Raw genomic sequence first — 19433 nt, 5'->3', positions numbered from 1 at the left:
CTCTCAAATCCATATGGGGGAGCTCCTAATCTTCCAACTCCTTCACAAGAAAAACTGACCATCAAGGAGACCTTCACCCACCCACATTCACTTTTGTGGTAAAAATATTAATAAGGTTAAAAAAGTGGTAGCATAACTATATTTTCTTCCTTTCAATGGATAACTCTAATGATCATTGCTCTTTTTTGTAGATGGTAGCTTAGCAAGTCCTTGTCCCTCCAATGTTACCCATACCTCACTTGACCCTAATCAAAGACTCTCTTAATGAGGACGAGTTGGTATTTACCACACAATAGAGGATGGACATTAATACATAGGAGACTTTTCCCCACAATTATAAACATTTGAAGAGACTTTTGCCAACTCCTTGCCATGTTGTTTGACTAGTATAGTTTTGTGCTTGTGTTTATTATTATACTCTTACAAAGTTGCAATGTACTCATTGTTATGCAAAATATTTCAAATATCAAAATTTATTAACTTGTAGATTTCTAAGCACTCTTGTTTGGTTGTTATATCTTTTGCAAGGTACTATCAAGAGGACAACACATGTTGTGAGAGTAACATGCCCTCAATTTTCTTAAGCTTCATTTGATTGTAAGTACTCTTCACCCAATGCATATATCGAAATATATAAATTTTATGTGGGCCAATTACCTTAAGCATAGGAACTTGAACTAAACTCGAGTAAAATATTTGAGAATACATATCTAAGAATATGATTTTTTTTTTCATTCATATATATTCTAAGCTACTCATGTTACTTGATTTTCCAATTCTATAATGACCAATTAAAGTTGTAGTATCATGCATACCACTAAAGAGAAGCAGCATGAGCATACAATGGATCTAACTAGTTTAGAAAAAATGCACATCACTTTTCCCTTCTAATTATATATGTCTTTCTAGTTAGACATCTTGTAGAACATGAGCAAACATGCAAATGCTTACCAATGGATTTTTATTAGTTTTGCTAGACGACACTTTGTTCTTTGCTTCAAAATACATACACCAAAATACATTTGAGGGTGACTATATATCACACACAATTGAGCTTGACCTCACTACTAATAAGGTCAATGGCTTTGGTTTGGCTACAAACATGCTTACTCAATACATCCACTTCATTAATTGTATGCCATAAAACTTCCTAAACTTATTTGTCATCACAATCTAGAAAGCAAAGGAAAACTATTATAACATCTTGCAAATGTAGTAAGGTCCATAAAAAGCATACCTCTCTCTCTCTCTCTCTCTCTCTCTCTCTCTCATGTACTAAGTTTGGAGGAGTTGGATGTCATCGAGATCAAAAGTTGGAGAGGGGAACAATATATATTTGGGGGGCAAGTGCCACACCATGAGCCATGAAATCTTGGGGTGGGCCGTGTGGTCATAATAACAAAACATGTGCAAACGTGTCTTATACTTTTATTATTATTATTAATTTTACCAAAAACATTTTAGTTTTATAGTTTTCTCTATCTCCCATGATTATTGTTTTATAGTTCTATTTTCTTCTCATATTAATATATATATATATATATATATATATATATATATAGAGAGAGAGAGAGAGAGAGAGAGAGAGAGAGAGAGAGAGAGAGAGAGAGAGAGAGAGAGAGAGAGAGAGAGAGAGAGAGAGAGAGAGAGAGAGAGAGAGACCCATGGTTTTGTGGGTGGTCTTCAACAATGGTGGATGTCTATTCATCCCCACATCAAGTTAGTGATTGCCCAATAACTAGATCCAGTGACTCCATTTTTTGAGTTGCTATTGGAAGAACTTATGGTGGGTGATAGAGATGACATTAGTTGGTATATCCAGAACAAATTGCACTCCAAAATGATGGATGAATCCTTAGAATTTACTCTTGCACAAATAATCTTCCTGCTTGGTACTTAATAGATGCTAATGCCTATAACCATTGGATCAGAGCCATTTCCTCTTCAGATGAAAATGGTGATAGTATAGTGGATGAGTCTTTTAGACCCATCAACCCTCATCATGAGTACATTGAAGATGAGTTCCTTAATGCCCATTCCTCTTCAAAGGATGGTGATAAAAAGCCTGAAAAACTAGGTGGTGTACTAGAGAAGGTTGGAAGCTTTCCCATTTGGTCTATTGATGGTAAAAATCGTGAAGAAATATAATTGTTAGTCTACATGATGTACACCTATGTTAGTAAAAAATTACTTGATAAGCCTAATGCTAATCACGTGGATGTGCTTAATGCCATGACCCATGGCTTTGTGGGTGGTCTCCGGCAATGGTGGATGTCTATTCATCCCCAAATCAAGTTAGTGATTGCCCAACAACCAGATCCAGTGAGTCCGTTTTTTGAGTTGCTATTAGGAGAACTTGTGGATAACAAGTTGGGTGATGTTGAAGCTAGAGAAGCCTTCTTCAAGGCTAAGTTGTGTGACCCCCGCTAATATACACCCATACCTTCATACAACAAATCCTGCATGTAGATAAGATAAACTTTCTCTTAGTCCTCTATCTTTCTCACTCTTGTGGATGCTTGCTCTCAGCAATATTGACCCATTTGTAACGACTAGGAGAATCCAAAATATAACACCTATATATGAGTCCTCTTGCCACTTGAAGCAGGCCTCAAAGTGCTGTAATTGTATCGTTTTGCACCGGTAAACACTAGGCACAGATTATTCTAGTACTCGCATTGGTGTTAGGGCCCTCCCTCTCTCCAATTGTCACGGGTGGGAAACACCAGCCTAAGATGGGTGCGAAGAGTTGAATAACAAAGAATCTAGGTGTTGAGCGCCTAGTTCACCCCTATGAAGGCAACGGATGACATGGTGTAGATTAAAGTTTCGAGCCAAATTTCATGACATCGTATACACGATAAGGCGCGCGAGCGGGGCGGGGTGGAGGCCAGAGAGAGAGAGAGAGAGAGCCATGACCTCCGCTCTTCATCTTCTGCATCATCGACCTCCGCTGTCGTGTGACACCACTCGCATAATCGGGAGCGCTTCGTGGCAACACAAAATTCATGCTTTTTCTGTTTCTACCTTGAAAGCAGGTGCGAGTTCTCGGCCTTCGCCAAGGTCCTGAACGAATTTTTGACTAGGAGTGGAAGGATTCCAATGATGCATTACTTTGCAATGCCTGGGCATAGACTTTGCTCTAATTAACCGCCTCTTGCATGCACATGGTGAAATGGCGTCTCCTGCATTGCTGCCTGCAGGTAGTATGCCGTTGAATGGGTGCATGTGTATGTCTTGCTGATATACAAGAGTTTCACACGGATGTGTTTTACCGCTGTTTCTGGCAATTGCTTGATAATCCTTGCATTTGTATATCAGATGTTGGTGATATTTTGGATGTCTAACCATCATTGTGTTCCCACGACTGGAGATCATTGAATATAATAGGTCAACCAGGCTGCCATGCCGCAGATTACGCATTGGATGCATGTGGCTTATAGAAACTCGCATAGGGACATATGCAGTAATCTTTGCCAATGGTTAAGACAAGGACATAAGCACCTCCTAATCTTTAGGCAGCAAAACCTTATCCAAAGATTGATTGAAATGCAGACTTAGATGCAAACAGAAAGGATGATGGCTGCCTCATGGAAGCTGAGATCAGGCCCACTCTTTGACATCACTTTTGGATTCCTAGGACCGACTTAGCTTCTTTTTGCATGGGTACTTGTGGTCATGGTTGATATCATACTCACCATTATTATACTTTGCATATCGTACAAGGCAATCATAGTTGCCAATACTTGGGTCTTCAAGCATGTGTTTTTTATTATTTATCATTCAAGTCAAATACATGATACAATTGAGCATAAGTCATGATACATGAGTGCTTGAAATAGGGCAAAATAAATACTAAAAATATGATAGGCCGATTTGGTTGAAAAATGCCTAAATACACAGGATAATATCTTGGTACCCTAGCCCAATGAGTCACATACATAGACTTAACCACGAACTAACATACGTGCTAAGACCCTCTCTCAGATCATGGGTGATCTGATATAATACAATATACAATGATAATGTTCCATCATAGTACATGCAACAAAAGGACCACCGGAGTAGAACCATGGATACCCAAGCAGCGAGCGCACAAGCCACCACCAAGGTGTTGTGGAGAGAACTTGATGGCAATGTCAATCGTACTAGCTCTTAAAATAGAGAAGAATCAAAGCAGCTCTCAATGTTTGTCAATAATGTTTCGCAATTGTATATAAGATCATCTCGTCAAAAATGCCTTTGAACATATGTGACCATGGATTCGCCCTTTGACTAGACCGCTATTTGGTCTTGCACATGTGTAACACGGAGCAAAAATGGCTGAATAGTGTCCTCAAGTTTGAACTTCATTTATTGAAGTTATCCATAAAGTATCATTGCACGCATGGTGGAAGGTGCCTCATATGATATCTGAAGCTTTGACCATATGTCTGGAGATGTCCTGTAGGAGGTAACCGCTACTAGAACTTCTTTAGAAATACATCAAAGAAGAGCAAAATAGGCACAACTATCATCTATATCCTATGTAAGTATAACTTTCTCATGATTATCCTCATCAAAATCCTTTGAAATTGGAAAAGGACGCTGAGGACATGGAATGGCTCCCTAAAAAATGTACCATAAGCGCTTCTACACGAACTAGGCTTTGATAACAATACTCCATGTTAGGGAATTAGGGCCATGTAACTTATCATTAGTAGAAGTGCATGGAGGAGCCATTCAGAGAGAATAAGAAGAGAAGATAGAGAATATAAGACTTACAGAGAGAGAATATAGCCAAACCAACAGCAAAAACTGCGAAAAAGGAGAGTTCACATGCAGTGTAAACAAAAATCTGATGAGAAAAGAAGGGTGACTGCTGCAAAAGGATGAAAACACGGCCAAAAACTGCCACAAACATAAAAAATGGCTTGTAGAAACAGTCGTCTAGCCAGAGTTAGGGTCAGAAAACCAAAAACGCAAGCTGATGGAGCAATAAATGCAGCAAACTAATGATGATAGGCAAAGAAATTGGTGCAGGCTGAAAATACAGGCTCCTAGGCATAAAATGCAGGCAACTGCGAGCAACACACAGGCTGAAGAGGCAACAATAGGTTCGCCTAATTAGAAGAGGTGTGACAGACCTGAAACAAGCAGAAAAATATCAGCACGAGCATAGATCTTGTAGTTTGATACCATGTAAGAAGTGGATGCAGCAATGGAAGCATATGCGTATGCTGAGATAGACTACTAAACACAAGACAGAGAGAAAATAAGAACACTGCAAAAGAAGAGAACCCAAAAGAATGCTTGAGAAATGGAATCCATATACCAAGACATGAGACAATACAGAACGAATGTGAGTCACTGGCTGTGAAGGTAGTAGCACTAGTTTCTCTCTCCAGCAAGGACCTGTAAATGATAGATAATGATGACTATGGAGGAGGAGTGTCTCAAATAGGGCAAAATAAATGCTTAAACTATGACAAGTCAGTTTAGTTGAAAAATGCCTAAAACCACATTGTAATGGCCAAATAAAAATGCCTAAATACACTTGATAATATCTTGGTGCCCTAGTTGAGTCACATGCACAAACTCAATCATGGATTGATATATTTGCTTAAAAGCATGGAAGTTTAGAGCAAAAAAGCCCAAATTATGTCCTGTGCAGCATTGCACAATATTTTAGTGAAGCCCAACTTTACTTATTAAAAAAAACCTCACATTTTTTACTCAAAAAAATGTTTCTTACTTCTAGAAATATTTCTAAAGTTTTGAAGCCAAAGACACATGTTTTGTTGTTGCTATGTTGAAAAGACTATAAACGAGGATTGGATACAGGATTGTGTATCCTACTTGAAATGCTTCAGCCTATAAATGGACATAAACATTGGAAACTAATCAAAACTCTGAAAATAGGAAAAATGAGGCTACATGGCAAGCCTACCACAATCCCCTCATTGACGTTTCCATTTTTCGTGGATTGCAATATTGCCAGAATAGCTCCACAAAATGCTTACAAAGGTGCAAGCTTCACCCACACTTTCGCTTTAGTTGGCAACGTGCAAACATATACAAGAACAGAATCCTGTAGACTCATAAAGAGAAAGGAACGGGCTTGAGAGTTGAGCCGATCCCATAAGGTGGCACGGTCCATGGAGACCCCATCATCAGGGTCTTCCTCGGGACAAGGAATCGGTGAAGAAACAAGCGCCCATAGATCGAAAGTGTTGAGGATGCACTCCACCTTGCACGACCATAGGGAATAGTTGGAACCATCCAACTTGTCTTCCTTGGGAAAGGAAGGGAGAGTGGGTACCTGTATATAGAGGGAATTAGGGAAGCTTCTCCGATGGATGCTTCTCCGATGTATATGTGATGGATGCTTCTCCGATGGTGCCTTCACAATAGATGGAACCCTCTGAGATACATGGATAGAAGGACAGGTTGGAGGAGACTCATCCCATCTGGGATCATGAGACTCCCGATAGTGACATCTCCATTCAGAGGAGTGGCGAGAAAGAAGCTCCTCCTCCGAGTCATCAAAGCCTGAAAACTGGTAAGACATTCTTCAAAACTGTAATCACCAAGCAATCTGCAATAGAAGATGAGCAGATTGGGCTGGCCTGCTCAAAGGAGACCATAGTAAATGCTCTCACCTGCACAAGGAGACAAAAAAATCTGCTGTCTAGAGAGAAAAACTACTGTTTGTCCTCTAGAAGAAGTCACCTCCTCGTCAGGTGCTGTTGTGGACCCCCATAGGGCTTTGTTTGATGAAAACGCAGGCTGCAGCCACCAGGAAAGCTGTCGCCTCCACCACTAGGAGCATGAGAATAGAAAAACGCAAGCTGCGTTTCAGCCTGGGGCTGCACCGCCTTGGCTGCAATGGGTGGAGAAAGGGCTGATTGGCTAGTGGGTGTCCTCCTCTACAATGGAAGCTCTCCGTGCTCTTAGTTAGGCTCTTATACCATGTGAGATTGGCAACGGAAGAAGGAACACACACACACACACACGCGCGCGCACACACACACACAGAGCAGAAAATGAAGGAAGAAATACTGCACTGACTGAAATGAATGCTGGATACAAAGTTGTGGACTGATCAGCCCTGGACGCAGCCCGGAGCGTAAGTGAGGGCACTAGATCAGGCTGGAAAAGATAGCAGCACCAATGTCGGAGAGGAGAGGGAGCAGTGTGTGCTGAATCTGCAAAAAGAAATGAGTGAGAATGAATAGGGGGGACTGCTATACATATCCCCCAACCTCTAGATCTGGCCGACCTGTTGGCTGCAGCCCTAAAACTGACCGATTGCCCAAGAAATAGAAAATGCCCTGATTGGGCAGAATGCCATCCAAAAAAGAAATGCACACTAAAATAGCAATACCCTAGACTGATAGAGCTCCTTTGTCTCGTGCCAGACTTTGACAGGAGCTCACAACTAGGAGATGACAGATTGACATACAAAATAGGGTAGACTAACATTTATTGGCCACTAATGTTAGTGTTGACATTAGAGACTAGGCATTAATTAATTAATTAATGCCAGTCTAAGGGTCAATAAATGCTTAGGGATACTTGGAAGACAAATTGGCCTAGCCAATTAAATTATTGGTAGGTTGATTTTTTTTTTTTGGATACTAAAATACTTATTAAATTAATTTTCAAAAATAATTATCTAAAAATTAATTTAATAAGATGGATAATATTGAAAAATGTGATTAGAAGGCTGCCACTTGGCAAAACTTGCCTATGCAAGTGGGAAAAATGTTGTTGGTGGCTAATATTCTAGCCGTTGGGGGAGAGGAGGAGGTTGTTAGAGAGCAAGGAGATACTATTGATGTGATTTGCAGCCACTAGGGACTAGTCCTATAGTCTACAGAAGGTAGCAGTTGTTTGGAGCCTTTGGGTGCACTTGACAACATCCCAAGGTCCTTCTGGTGTTCTTTCATTTTTCAGCCATCTTTGAAGTTATCTTAGCATTTCTAGCAATTTGAGCCATCAGATGAAGAGGTTTCAGTCAATCTCTGCTGTAAATCCTAATTCATAACACAAATTTAGGGTTTTGACAACTATCTCGGGATCTATGCTTAGAATTGAAGGCCTAGGACTTGAATTCCAACAGCTGAAATTGAAGGAGGAGTAGGGTGAAGGCCGATTCCCCAAGCAAACCAAGGGGTAAATTGGTTTGAAGGCTTGCTGGTCATTTATGACAACAAGTAACAGTTGGATTAGCAGTGGAGATCACTGAATCTCAGCTGTACTCCATTCATTTGCAATAAAAGTTAAGCCAAAAGGGGCGCTAGTTTTGAGGCCAATAGGCTGTCCATTATCCAATATTTAAGAGGTAAAATGTGCATTTCAATTTATGTGAATTCATTACTTGCGGTAATTATTGTTAAAATAGGTTATTGCTACCCTATTTGAGGAGAAAGGCTGGTTTCTCTCATTGATGCATTGGGCTGCATGCAGGGACTAATCAGTCCTCATTGTATTTAGCTTTCTTCTTTGTTTAGCGTATATCATTCTTCTCTTCTTGCTTTCTCTTCTCCTCTCCTTTTCTCTCTATGTTTGTGATTCTCTTCCATTGCACACTCTCACAAAACAACCCATGCAACCCTTGGCTCAATTTGAACCTAGTATCCAAAAAGAGGGAAAAAGGTTGATGTTGAGTTGCTAGGTGCCATGCACACAAGCTTTCAAGATTGCTTTCATACATACGTGTGAAGGAAGGATAAGCCTTTTTCTGATTATATTTTGAAGTACTTCCTTTTGGTTAGCAAAGGTTTGGAAATGCTAAAGTGTTTGCTTATAGTCCTAGGGATCTACTAGCCCATCTTGCCTTTGATAGGAAAGGCAAGGTGACCATTCCCTGGGATTATTGCTACAGGGACAGAATGCATTTGCAATGCTGGTTGATTTTCTAGATGATGGGATATTTGAGGCGTTGGCAGAGAAAGTTAAATCAAGGCAAGCTTAGCCTCGAACATGATTTTCTTTTGTTAATATATAAAGATCGCCACTTTGAATGTTTGTGGGATTTGCTCTCATAGCAAGTAGGATGACATATGGCATATTTTCATCAAAGATCTTATTAGCAAGCCAAACTTAAATCGAGGGTTTGTAGGATAATTCCTATCAGTCCCATAAATTCTTTTGTGGCTTGCATGCATTCCTTTCACGAGCAAACATGGTGAGACTGCAGAATGCTGATGGCTGGATGGTTACAAATCTCAAGTCCATTGTTCATATGTGTAGAACTTGTTTTCAAGAACTTCTGGATTCAAGACAGGCACCTTCTGATCAGTTTCACTTGATATCCATGCTGCCTTGGAGACTAAGATTCATGAGGATGAGGTCATGGATCCCTTATTGCACTTGCCCAGGGTTAAAAGTCTTGGTTGGGATGGTTGAGACTTATGCAACTCATCTGGTAAAACCTTTAGCAGTCATGTGTCTTTTGGAAGCATGCTTGCATCTTGGAAAGAAGGGGCTATTAAGTTGATATCCAAAGTCCGTGCCCCTTCGATGCTCAAACATTGGCAACCAATTTCATTGATGGGCACCATGTACAAGATATTCTCGAAGGTGTTGGCTAATCGCCTCTATAAGCATATCCTTGGCATTGTGCATCCCCATTAGTATGGGTACATTAAAGGCAAGAATATCTTGCATAATATCCTGAATGTACAGATGGGCATAGATTATTGGAAGCAATCCAATCAGGAGGTTGTTATGGTCCAATTGGATGCGGAGAAGGCCTTTGACTACTTTGAATGGTCTTTTCTTGTGGAGCTTATGCAAACCATGGGTTTTGGGCCATATATGTCCCGATTGTTATAGACTATTAGTAGTGATGTTTCTTTGTGTGTCATGCTGAATGGTGGGTTTACCGAGTCCGTTACTCTTGCATAGTCGGTCAAACAAGATTGCCCTTTGAGTCCCTTGTTTTTTGCCCTTGCCATCCATCTAGTTCTCACCATGTTGCCGCATCTAGTTGAGACTTGGGAGCTGGCTGGTTTATCTCTTCCACTGAATCAACATTTTATTGGGTAGGCATTGGCTGATGATACTTTCATGATATATAAAGTAGACAGGGATAACCTACACAAGGCATTGGATGTTTCAGATTTGCTTGGATATGCTTCGGCCCTCCATATTAATGCCACTAAATCGTCCCTCATCAGCTGCAGTGAATCAGATTTAGAGGCTTTGGGGTGGTAAGTGGTTCCATACGGCCATATTGCATGACATCAAGATTAACCGTCAGGTGTTGATGTTTAGTCTTAACAATTGTTGCAATGGATCTCTTAGAAGCTGGAAGCTAAGTTTCTTTAATTGAAATCTTAGGCCTAGCCATTTCATGTGCACCTCAAAGTGGCGTAGAGTATTATGCTGCCCATGCTTACCTATTTTGTGCCACTGTTGCCTTGGGGGCCAGGAGTAGTTTGAACGACCTTACTAGGCATGTTTGTTTCATGCTACGGAAAAATGATTTTGTGCATGCTAGTATTTCTTGGATTTCTTGGAGCCATGTCTATACTCCCAAAAGCATAGGTAGTGGGGCTGTTTAGGATATTGAGACTCACATGGTTACTCTCCATTGATCACTATTTCAAGCCATGTGTGATGGCCATCAGCCTTGGATTTCTCTTGTTCGCTTTCTTCTTGAAGACTAGGGACTTGTGCAAGGCAATACTAAAGTTCAAGGCTCATGGTAGCACATACTCAGCATTGACTCCCAGCTTTTGATTCCTTCTTCTGTTCTAGTGACCCACTTAGTGTGCTCATGGAAGGGTGCTTTTTAGAAGGTCAATTGACATCTAGTGGAGGATAGACTACACGCTAGTTCCTTGTAGATTGAATTGTTGGTTGTGTCCAACTACTCTCTTGGGAAAGGAAACAAAATGACTATCCCAAGTTCAATGGGATGGCATGTTTGGGCTTGGTCTTATTGTGGATGTGACTTTATCGGCTTGCAGTGTGTTGGTGCCTTTCTGGATAGCTAGATGGGTTTTTCAGATCCCTCGTGGATACCATGATTTATGGGGAAACATCTCAATGCAGTTGTCGGACCAAAAGCCCTCCCCTCCCTTTTTTCTAATCATCCTTGGCAGGATTGGAATCTTGTGGTTTGGGGTGTGCATAAAAGCAAGGCATGATGGAAATTGATTGTTATGGGACGGTGGATTTATAAGACTCCATTCAAATGCAAAGTTTTTTTTTGGAGAGTTATGATAGGTGGCATCATGTCCCTTGCCTCGACTCTTTATAGGTGCCATGTTTCGAATGGCAACTGTTTCTTCTGTACTATGAATGTGGAATCCTCCATCATAGATTATTTCGTGCCCATTAGCCAAGAAGATCTAGTCCCTCCCGTCTAACATTTGGAGAGGTGTGGTGGGATCTTTGCTGTGTCCCTTTGAGTGGGTCTTTGGTAAGGCAAAATATCCCATTCCCGTGCATATGAAGATTGTGTTTCATTTTCTTAGATTATAGGGGTGTTGGCACAATTGGGTCACTCCGAATGCCGTGATCTTTGATTCTACCTCTGGGGTTCAAAGCCATATTGCTTGGCTCAAGGGTCTTCTCAATTAGTAGTTGGATCTTATTCAGCATGCTGGCCTTCTCTCTAGGGACGGCAGATTCTTTTGCTACTTTGCCATGACTCTTGTATATCTCTTATGATTAATATAATTAGTCATTGTACAAAATGATCTCTCAATGATCCTTTAGCTAGCCTATAGGATTCCACCTTGATGAATATTACTCTCTAGAAACAATGTATCCTCCTCGAGGCAAGAATATCTATCATGGGGTGGTCCAAGACATCGAGCCACTAAAGGGACGAAGTACTCGTCTCTTATGGTGAGCGATGATGGCTCAAATCTGTTGGAGGTAAGGATGTGTGGCATGACAAAGTGGTTGTGGGCATTGTGCTCTATGGAGTGTGTGAAATGTTTCCCTAGGATCCAACTTGCACACAAGAAACGACACAAGCTATATCCACAAATAAAAGGGATTGGACATTAGACTCACCTCCCGGAAATAGAGCCAAAGCTCACGCAAGCTTTGAAGCTAGCAACAATTCGGGCCATGACCACATTCCAAGGGTTTGCATCCCATACCACTAGCCCACACCATCCCAATGTATGGATGTATCGGCCAATGGGCCAATTTTCCAAGAGTGGTGATGGCACAATTAATGTGCACAATAGGGCCTTCTATCCTATAAATAGGACTAAGTTGACCTAATCCTAAAGTGCCTTAGTGCATTCACACTAAGTCACTTCATGACCACTGTGATTAATGCTACTAGTGCCCATCTGCATGTCCAAGAATGTAACACTTCCCCCCCTATGAATGATTGTTGTTTTCAGCAATATTCTCTTGAACAAAGTGGGGAAAATGACTCTTAATGTATGTACAGTGTACTGATTTGTAAGTAGCCTCCGCCTCTGGGTGATTTTTTCCCTTTACCAAATACTTGGGATAAATAGTCCAATAGAATCGTTTAGTCCTAAGGTCAAGAAGCGATTTAGGTTCCAGTGAAACATATTGAGTAGTATCCTCAAGTTGTGGGACTTACTCAATCGGAACAATTAACTCACCTTGTTCCAATCGTTCTTTCAAATGACTAACATGGAACACAGGGCGTGTTGAGGAACCCTTCACCCGCAGTTTTGGGTTTTGTGTTTTGTGTTTAGGGTTGTGTTTTGCGTTTAGGGTTTCATAGTGGATAGCCCCAAAAAGGGGCTGGGCGCCCATAGTGGGGCGCCACCCTAGATAGCTAGCGCCCTCCCTTTGGGTGCTACCCTAGATAGTCTCTTGCCTATTTATAGGCTGCCTCTATCACTCATTCTTCACGGTTGATTCATTCAGTCCGTCACCTCTTCTCTCCAACCTCTACACTACCCCACATCCCTTTAGGACATTGTGGTTCGTGGTTGTTTTCATGATCTTCCTTGTGCTACGGCACCCTTCTTCCCTTGTATCACATTCACTCCATGATTCAGATATTCATCATTCCATTCATCAAAGTTTCTTCTCTCTTCTCTTCTCTTCTCCATGTTTGCTGCGTTCACTCCGTGTTCCTCCCCCCCAAACCCTACTGTCTCGTTGGTACATCATATTTTGACATTGTATCAGAGCTGGATCTGCTCAAACAGTGGCAAAAATCCTCCACTCTAGTGAAGGCAAAGACCGGTGGTGAGTTCGGCATCCATTTCTCTTCTTCTTTCGCTGCATCAACACCCTAATTGGCTGCTGCTCCCTCCTGCGTTTGCTGTTTTCTAGCCTTTGTTCGGGGCTGCTGCTGCCACCTCCACTTCCCCTTTGCTGCGTTTAGTATTGGCAGCTCTTTTGTTGCACTTGGCGGTATTCCAGCACCTGTTCTTTGCTGCTGGCGGCTCCTCCCTGTTGGTAGTGGCTGTTCTCTGCAAGCTGGCGGTTGTTCTTTGTTGCTGCCGGCTCCTTCTTGCTATTGGTGGCTTAGCTAGATTATTGACGGTTGTTCTCTGCTATTGGCGGCTCAGTCAGACTGCTAGTGGTGATATTCTATAGCCGGCAGCTCCTCCCTCATTGCTGCAGGTTGCGTTTGCAGCTGGCAACTAGCAACTTCCTCCTATGAATGGCAACTCACTTCCAGCCCTTCCACTGCCCTCCCAGCCCTTGAGGTGGACATTGCAGTTCATGGTTCGCGGCTGACCTCTTCTTTCTTTAGCAAGGCACACTGGTACCCATGGCTTCTTTACCAATAGATGCCCAGACTATTGGGTGCTCCTACTGCGGCATCACCGGACACACCACCGATGCTTGCCGACTTCGACCTTTGCTCTCCACTCCCTCGGAGTATATGCATCTCCCACCCGGCACTACCTTTGCCACCTCTCCTTTCTGGGTCATAGAGATCGTTCTACATTGGCTATTAGAGTACTATGCTCAAGGCAATAAGACGCATCTGATGTGCACTAAGTCCTTTCGAGCACATGGAGGATCGATTGGCACTATGACCTCGTGGAGGTCATTGCCATGCCAGCGGCAGTCTTCTCCCACCTATTTTCGCATATAGTGGTTACCACGGCCCGTGGTTCTGCAATCCGCTCCATCGAGAAACAGTGATTGTTTGATACCGTCTCCTCGTCAGTCCGCTCCTTCGAGAGATATTGGCTGCTCGACTCCTTCCTCTTTTTCGGCTTCCCGGTCTGCTCCATTGAGAAGTAGCGATTGTTGCCCACTCATTGCTCAGTGTGAGCCCCACCCTTTACCCTCGCCTACTCAGGTTCGAGGGGCCACCTCTGGGAGTTCTTCACCATCCCAGATACCTTCTTCCGCACGACCGGCGGCACTTCCTCCATCCTCAGACATTTTGGAGTCGGCGATCCATGAGTTTTTGGATTCCCTATCTACCTCATAGGGGGATTCAGAGGGGGATGATCTTTCTTTGCCCTTCGAGGGGATAATCTACATCTACTGCGACTTCAGAGGGGGCTCCTATTCCTCCAGTTTCAAAGGGGGTCCCCATCCATTGCTCAATCCTTCGCACACCTTGGCAGAGGCCTTTTACCTTCTTCTTCTACACTTGGATGGGGTGGATTCCTTCCAGCGGTCATCTCACCTATTGATACCCAGGATCTCGAGGATCTACCTAGATCGGGGCCTTGGAGGTTTAATTGCGACTTGGTGACGAGGCATTTGTATTCCTTCTTGCATAATGCACAGAGCTAGTGGCTTCTCTCCCGAGGTTGAGTTTCGGGTTCTCCAGTTCACTCTGTCTACTGTTCTTTGTTGTAGGTTCCAGATCTTAGGGATCCTCTACATCTTCTTCCTCCTCTTCTTCTTGCCTTAGTCACTTGGTCAGCATGGAGCTAACTCTCGAGATCGAGTACGGGCATATCCTTATGGTTCTCGACACCACATAAAGTCCGACATTTCTCCTATGCATTGCATGTTTTCATCATCTTTGTACTAGGGTGCTTGGGCAAGTGAGCAACTCCCCACGAGGGACACTGTCCAAGTGGCACTTGTTGCATGAGCATTCTTTAGCATGTAGCATTCCATCTCCACCTCACTCTTCTCTTCTTCCCCTTTTTGGGCCTAAGAGGGGGTGTTGAGACACCCTTCACTCGCAATTTTGCGTTCTACGTTTAGCGTTTAAGGTTGTGTTTTGCGTTTAGGGTTTCATAGTGGACAGTCCCATAAAGGGGATGGGCGTCCACAGTGGAGTGCCACCCTAGACAGCCGGCGCCCTCCCTCCGGGCACCACTCTAGACAGTCTCTTGCCTATTTATAGGCTGCCTCTATCACTCATTCTTCACGGCTGATTCATTCAGTCCGTCACCTCTTCTCTCCAGCCTCTCCACTACCCTGACACCCCTTTAGGAGGACATTGCGGTTCGTGGTTCGTGGTTGTTTTCATCATCTTCCTTGTGCTACAGCACCCTTGTTCCCTTGGATCACATTCACTCCATGATTCAGATCTTCATCATTCCATTCATCAGAGTTTCTTCTCTCTTCTCTTCTCCATGTTTGCTGAGTTCACTCTATTTTCCTCCCTACAAACCCTATTGTCTCGCCGATATGTCATCTTTTGATAGGGCGAACTCGGATTTTTGAAGGAAAATCCAGCTCGTAAGATATGCTACTTATCTTCTTGGTAATTTGGAAAGGACCACAATACCTTGAAGATAACTTATAACATTTGCTGGTAGTCATCAAATCAGAGTCCTTTGGGACTTTAAGGTAAACCCACATGCCCTCTTGGAGCTCTTGAGAAGTATGATGTTGGTTAGCATAAAAGTGGCACAATCTTGGGTCCTTTTAATGCCTTCCCTAGCAATCATCAACATCTCGTGCATGTCATGCAAAAAGTTGGCCACGGACCGCATTTTCATGACCATAGTGACTAATGTTGCTAGAGCCCATCCGGATATCCAAGGATGTAATAGTGTGGCTGCCTGGTTTGCTGTGACCCCTCTAACTCGTGGATTTATCTCTTTCACTTTTTTTCATGAAAGAATCCACGCTGATGTATTTCTCATCAACCATGAAGAAAGATTGCATTTTCTCTCTCGTAATCTTCAAATGTAAAGAATTGCTTGAGTTAGTGTGGAAGAATTTATATTCATTTTGAGCATGTGTGCATTATCCATCTTGCATGATGTATGAGTGTGAGTAGCACTTTTTTCATTCTCAGGTTGTGTAATGGAGTTGAACCTAAGGATCTGGGTTGAGCAGAAATACATTTCCTTCCATGGAGTTTCCCATTTTCAACCCTCATATTCTCTCCAATTAGTTTGTCTCTTTGGCTATAATCATTTCTCGACTATTTGTATCTCAAGGAACAAGAGTTCATTGTTTAGATTTCCTTGCATTATATCCAAGGAAATAAGCAAATACTTTAATCATTAAGCTTACTACATTGCATGAAGTGCTTGCAGTCAACTCCTTAGTTGACTTGCAACAACCAGCAGTAACTGTAAATGGCATAGCATTTGCCAACGGTATGTAGTTTTGGGCAATGATAGTTGACTGGTTTTACTTGGAAGCTTTTGTGTGCGTTGTTTTTTTGGAGTTTTTTCTTTGCCAGCAACAGTTCAGAAATTTGACCACATCGATTCCACAGTGCACGATTGATTGTTGTTTTCAATGCAATGTATAGATGTGAGGTTGTGGCCTTACCCATTACGTACATCTTCCTTTAACACAATTAAAGCAAGTGCTTTTGTATTCAAAAGAGCTTCTGTGGGGCACCTGGGGGGGCAAAGACTTCAGTGAGTTGTTGGGACCCTGTGTGATACTCTCTCTCCCTTTCAGTCTATACCTTGGCTTTTGGTCACTTTGGCCTTTATAAGATGTTACATAACTTTCCCTTCCCCTGTATGTGTGCGTGTCCCCCCCTCCCTACACTATTCATACAAGTTACAATAAAAGAGAGTGATATTTTGTCCATATGCATTTCCATTTTTTTGGGCTAGGCATTTGGCTCTTTTGATGATATGACTGCTAGGATTCACAAACTCTTTGAAGTACCAAAATGAAATATGTTCTTTCTTTTTAGAGGCTTCCTCAGTTGTCCTCATATGATAGTCTCACACTAAAACCAGCTAGATGAGATTCGATGTACTTTGTACCTTCACTACTTGTTTTGTGTAATGGTAATTGGGAGTACCAGAAGTTGTTTGATGTGTCAAGAAATGGCGAGATAACTTCAAGCTAGCTATTGCCCATTCGATATTTTTTGTGAGCAGTATATGATGCCCATTTGAAGTCTGAAATCAGTTAATGTCATATGGGTACCTTCCTACAGTCTGAAGTTGTTGGAAATGAAGATTGTTCTTGACAGATGAAGGCAAGAAATCATCACTGAAGCTGGATAGACGAAGTGCTGTATTAAGTGGGATAACTTTGGTGGGTTTTCTTCTAGTGGAGGGCAGGAAAGATGCATGGGCTGATGTAAAGATCCTGCTATCCAACATGCAAGCCATTGAAGTACCATGCCCAGGTATCCTGGTGGAGTAATAGGGACATTAAGGGGAGTTGAGAGATGAACATCACTGCTGGAACGATCAGGTGCACTAGTGAAAGTCCCCTGATATTTCTGTACTTGCTCATTTCAGAAGGGCAGACAACTGTGACGGGTGGAACTTCTTTTGGAGCTACTTGTTTTCGTGTTACAGGAGATGCCACAAATCCTGCCAGTCAGCCTGTTTACAATGCAGTATGAACTCTGTTTGGGATTTCTTTGCTTCATGTGATTTGCATTGTAGGATGTGGTATTGCATGCATGCCATATGTTTTGATTGATGAAAGTGAGTGCATGTACTCATGCATCTGTGCACCCTTGTTGTGTGTGCAGGATGTATTTGGAAGAGTATATGATGCACAAGGAGAACCTGCTCTTGATGCGGTGAGAACAACTCTTCTTTGTTCAGATTGATTGAGTGGACCTAGTCTAACTTCACAGACAGGATTAAAGATATTGTACAAAGAGTAGTTAGGGAGTTCTATCGACAGAAACGTCTATCAGGCAAGTGTGCGATGATGTAGACACATGCACTTACTTTTTGAGAATTGAGATGATTGAACTTATGCATGTCAAGACAACCTTCTAATTTTAGTTGGATCCTGCAGTAGAGCCTGTGAGATCAGTATTTATTCCATTAAAGTTTGAAGTGGTAGCCATAAGGATAGTAAGAAATCAATGGTGCACTGTGCATGATTAATTGGACTCTCATCAATCTGTTTACAGACTTATCCTTGTAAGTTTGGCCAGCTTTTTTCATAGCTTGATGTGCCAGAGTGATAGTGCAAACACAGCTTGGGCTTTTGGGACATTGGTGTTGGTTTCAGGTGTCTTCCCAGTAATTTGACCAGTGTTCAATTAGCAAGGATATGTAGCCTGGTAAGGTAGAGGAATGAACACGCTATCTGTATATATTCTGTATATGCATGGTAGGAATTCGGTGCATTGCCTGATGCGATTACAGAACTGGCATGGTTAATATTTCACTTCTCAGAGTTACTGTGCAGGCTTAAGTGATATAGGGTGTGTGCTGTTAATTAATACACGATAAGTAGGTTATAAATCTGCCCTGAAGGTGATGGTCTGGCGGTTAAACTTGGGCCCATAATCACAAGGTTGTGGGTTTGGGTCCATTGCTTGGCTGGACATCGATGCTCACATTGGTGTTTTTGATGTGTAAGTTTGGGTCCTTGCCCACTGGAACACTTGGTTGGTCCTCTTTGCGATAGGCTCATTGAGGAGGAGGGTTCCAGTGTGATCAAGCTTGGCTGCAATTTTGGCTTGCAAGTCATCCTATTTGCAGATGTGAACAATGCCAGCGTGGCTCTTGCCCACTCTTTGCCTGATGTTTATACAGGAGCACATGAACACAACCACACACCACCCCCTTTTCTTGTCCCCCATTTTTTTCCATTGGGGATTTGGGTGTGTGCATTGTGCGTTGTCTTACAAAAGAAGTATTTGTTAATATTAAACTGTATGCTATGCCTAGTTGAAATAATGATTCGCATGGCAGTTTCATGCTTTACAAGTGCCAAGTACATAGTATCATTAAGTTAAAGGCTTCATTAAATCTTACAATAGTGAAAGATTGGTGATTCTTTAAGACAGTAGTTTTTGATGGAAAATCTCTCAATTTGTCTCCTTTGGAAACTTTTTTACAATATTTTTTGTCTTGAAATATTCTAAAATTGGCACAGACTGAAAACCTCCGGATCGACACTATCCCAGAAATCCCTCCTGGTAAAAGCAAGGTTCGTTATTGTGTACCCTTTTTTTTTGTTTGAAACAATGAGTAGGTCAAGGAATCATTTTTCCAAAATGAAAGGTCGTCATGTTTTGAAACAGCAATTTGCAGGAGGAAGAAAGAAGAAGTGTATTGTGTGCTGGCTCATTAAAGAAGTAAACCAATAATGTTGAATTATTGTTA

General features: G+C 42.1%; 1 protein-coding gene across 18 annotated transcripts in view; it reads left to right on the top strand.

The window, feature by feature from the left end:
• The first annotated feature begins 2720 nt into the window (after positions 1-2720).
• The window catches only part of LOC148027063 (uncharacterized), a 40797-nt gene continuing 24084 nt past the window's right edge, over positions 2721-19433 (top strand). For 6 of the 18 annotated variants that reach the window (XR_015692930.1, XR_015692929.1, XM_087691592.1 and 3 more), the window contains exons 1-5: positions 2730-3038; positions 17324-17482; positions 17598-17698; positions 17837-17887; positions 19204-19257. Coding sequence is in view for 12 of the 18 variants with exons in the window: in XM_087691592.1 (XP_087547718.1) it covers positions 2807-3038; positions 17324-17482; positions 17598-17698; positions 17837-17887; positions 19204-19257 (597 nt within the window). In the remaining 6 variants the exon portion in view is untranslated. Of the gene's footprint in view, positions 3039-17323; positions 17483-17597; positions 17699-17836; positions 17888-19203; positions 19258-19351 lie in introns of all 18 variants that reach the window. The other 12 variants (XR_015692934.1, XR_015692931.1, XR_015692932.1 and 9 more) reach the window with 7 other exon arrangements.

The sequence above is a fragment of the Lygodium microphyllum genome, chromosome 13 (genome assembly GCF_053477565.2).
Source record: "Lygodium microphyllum isolate KBCC chromosome 13, Lygodium_microphyllum_v1.1.10, whole genome shotgun sequence".
NCBI classification, from domain to species: domain Eukaryota; kingdom Viridiplantae; phylum Streptophyta; class Polypodiopsida; order Schizaeales; family Lygodiaceae; genus Lygodium; species Lygodium microphyllum.
This window is presented reverse-complemented; position numbering and strand designations above follow the sequence as displayed.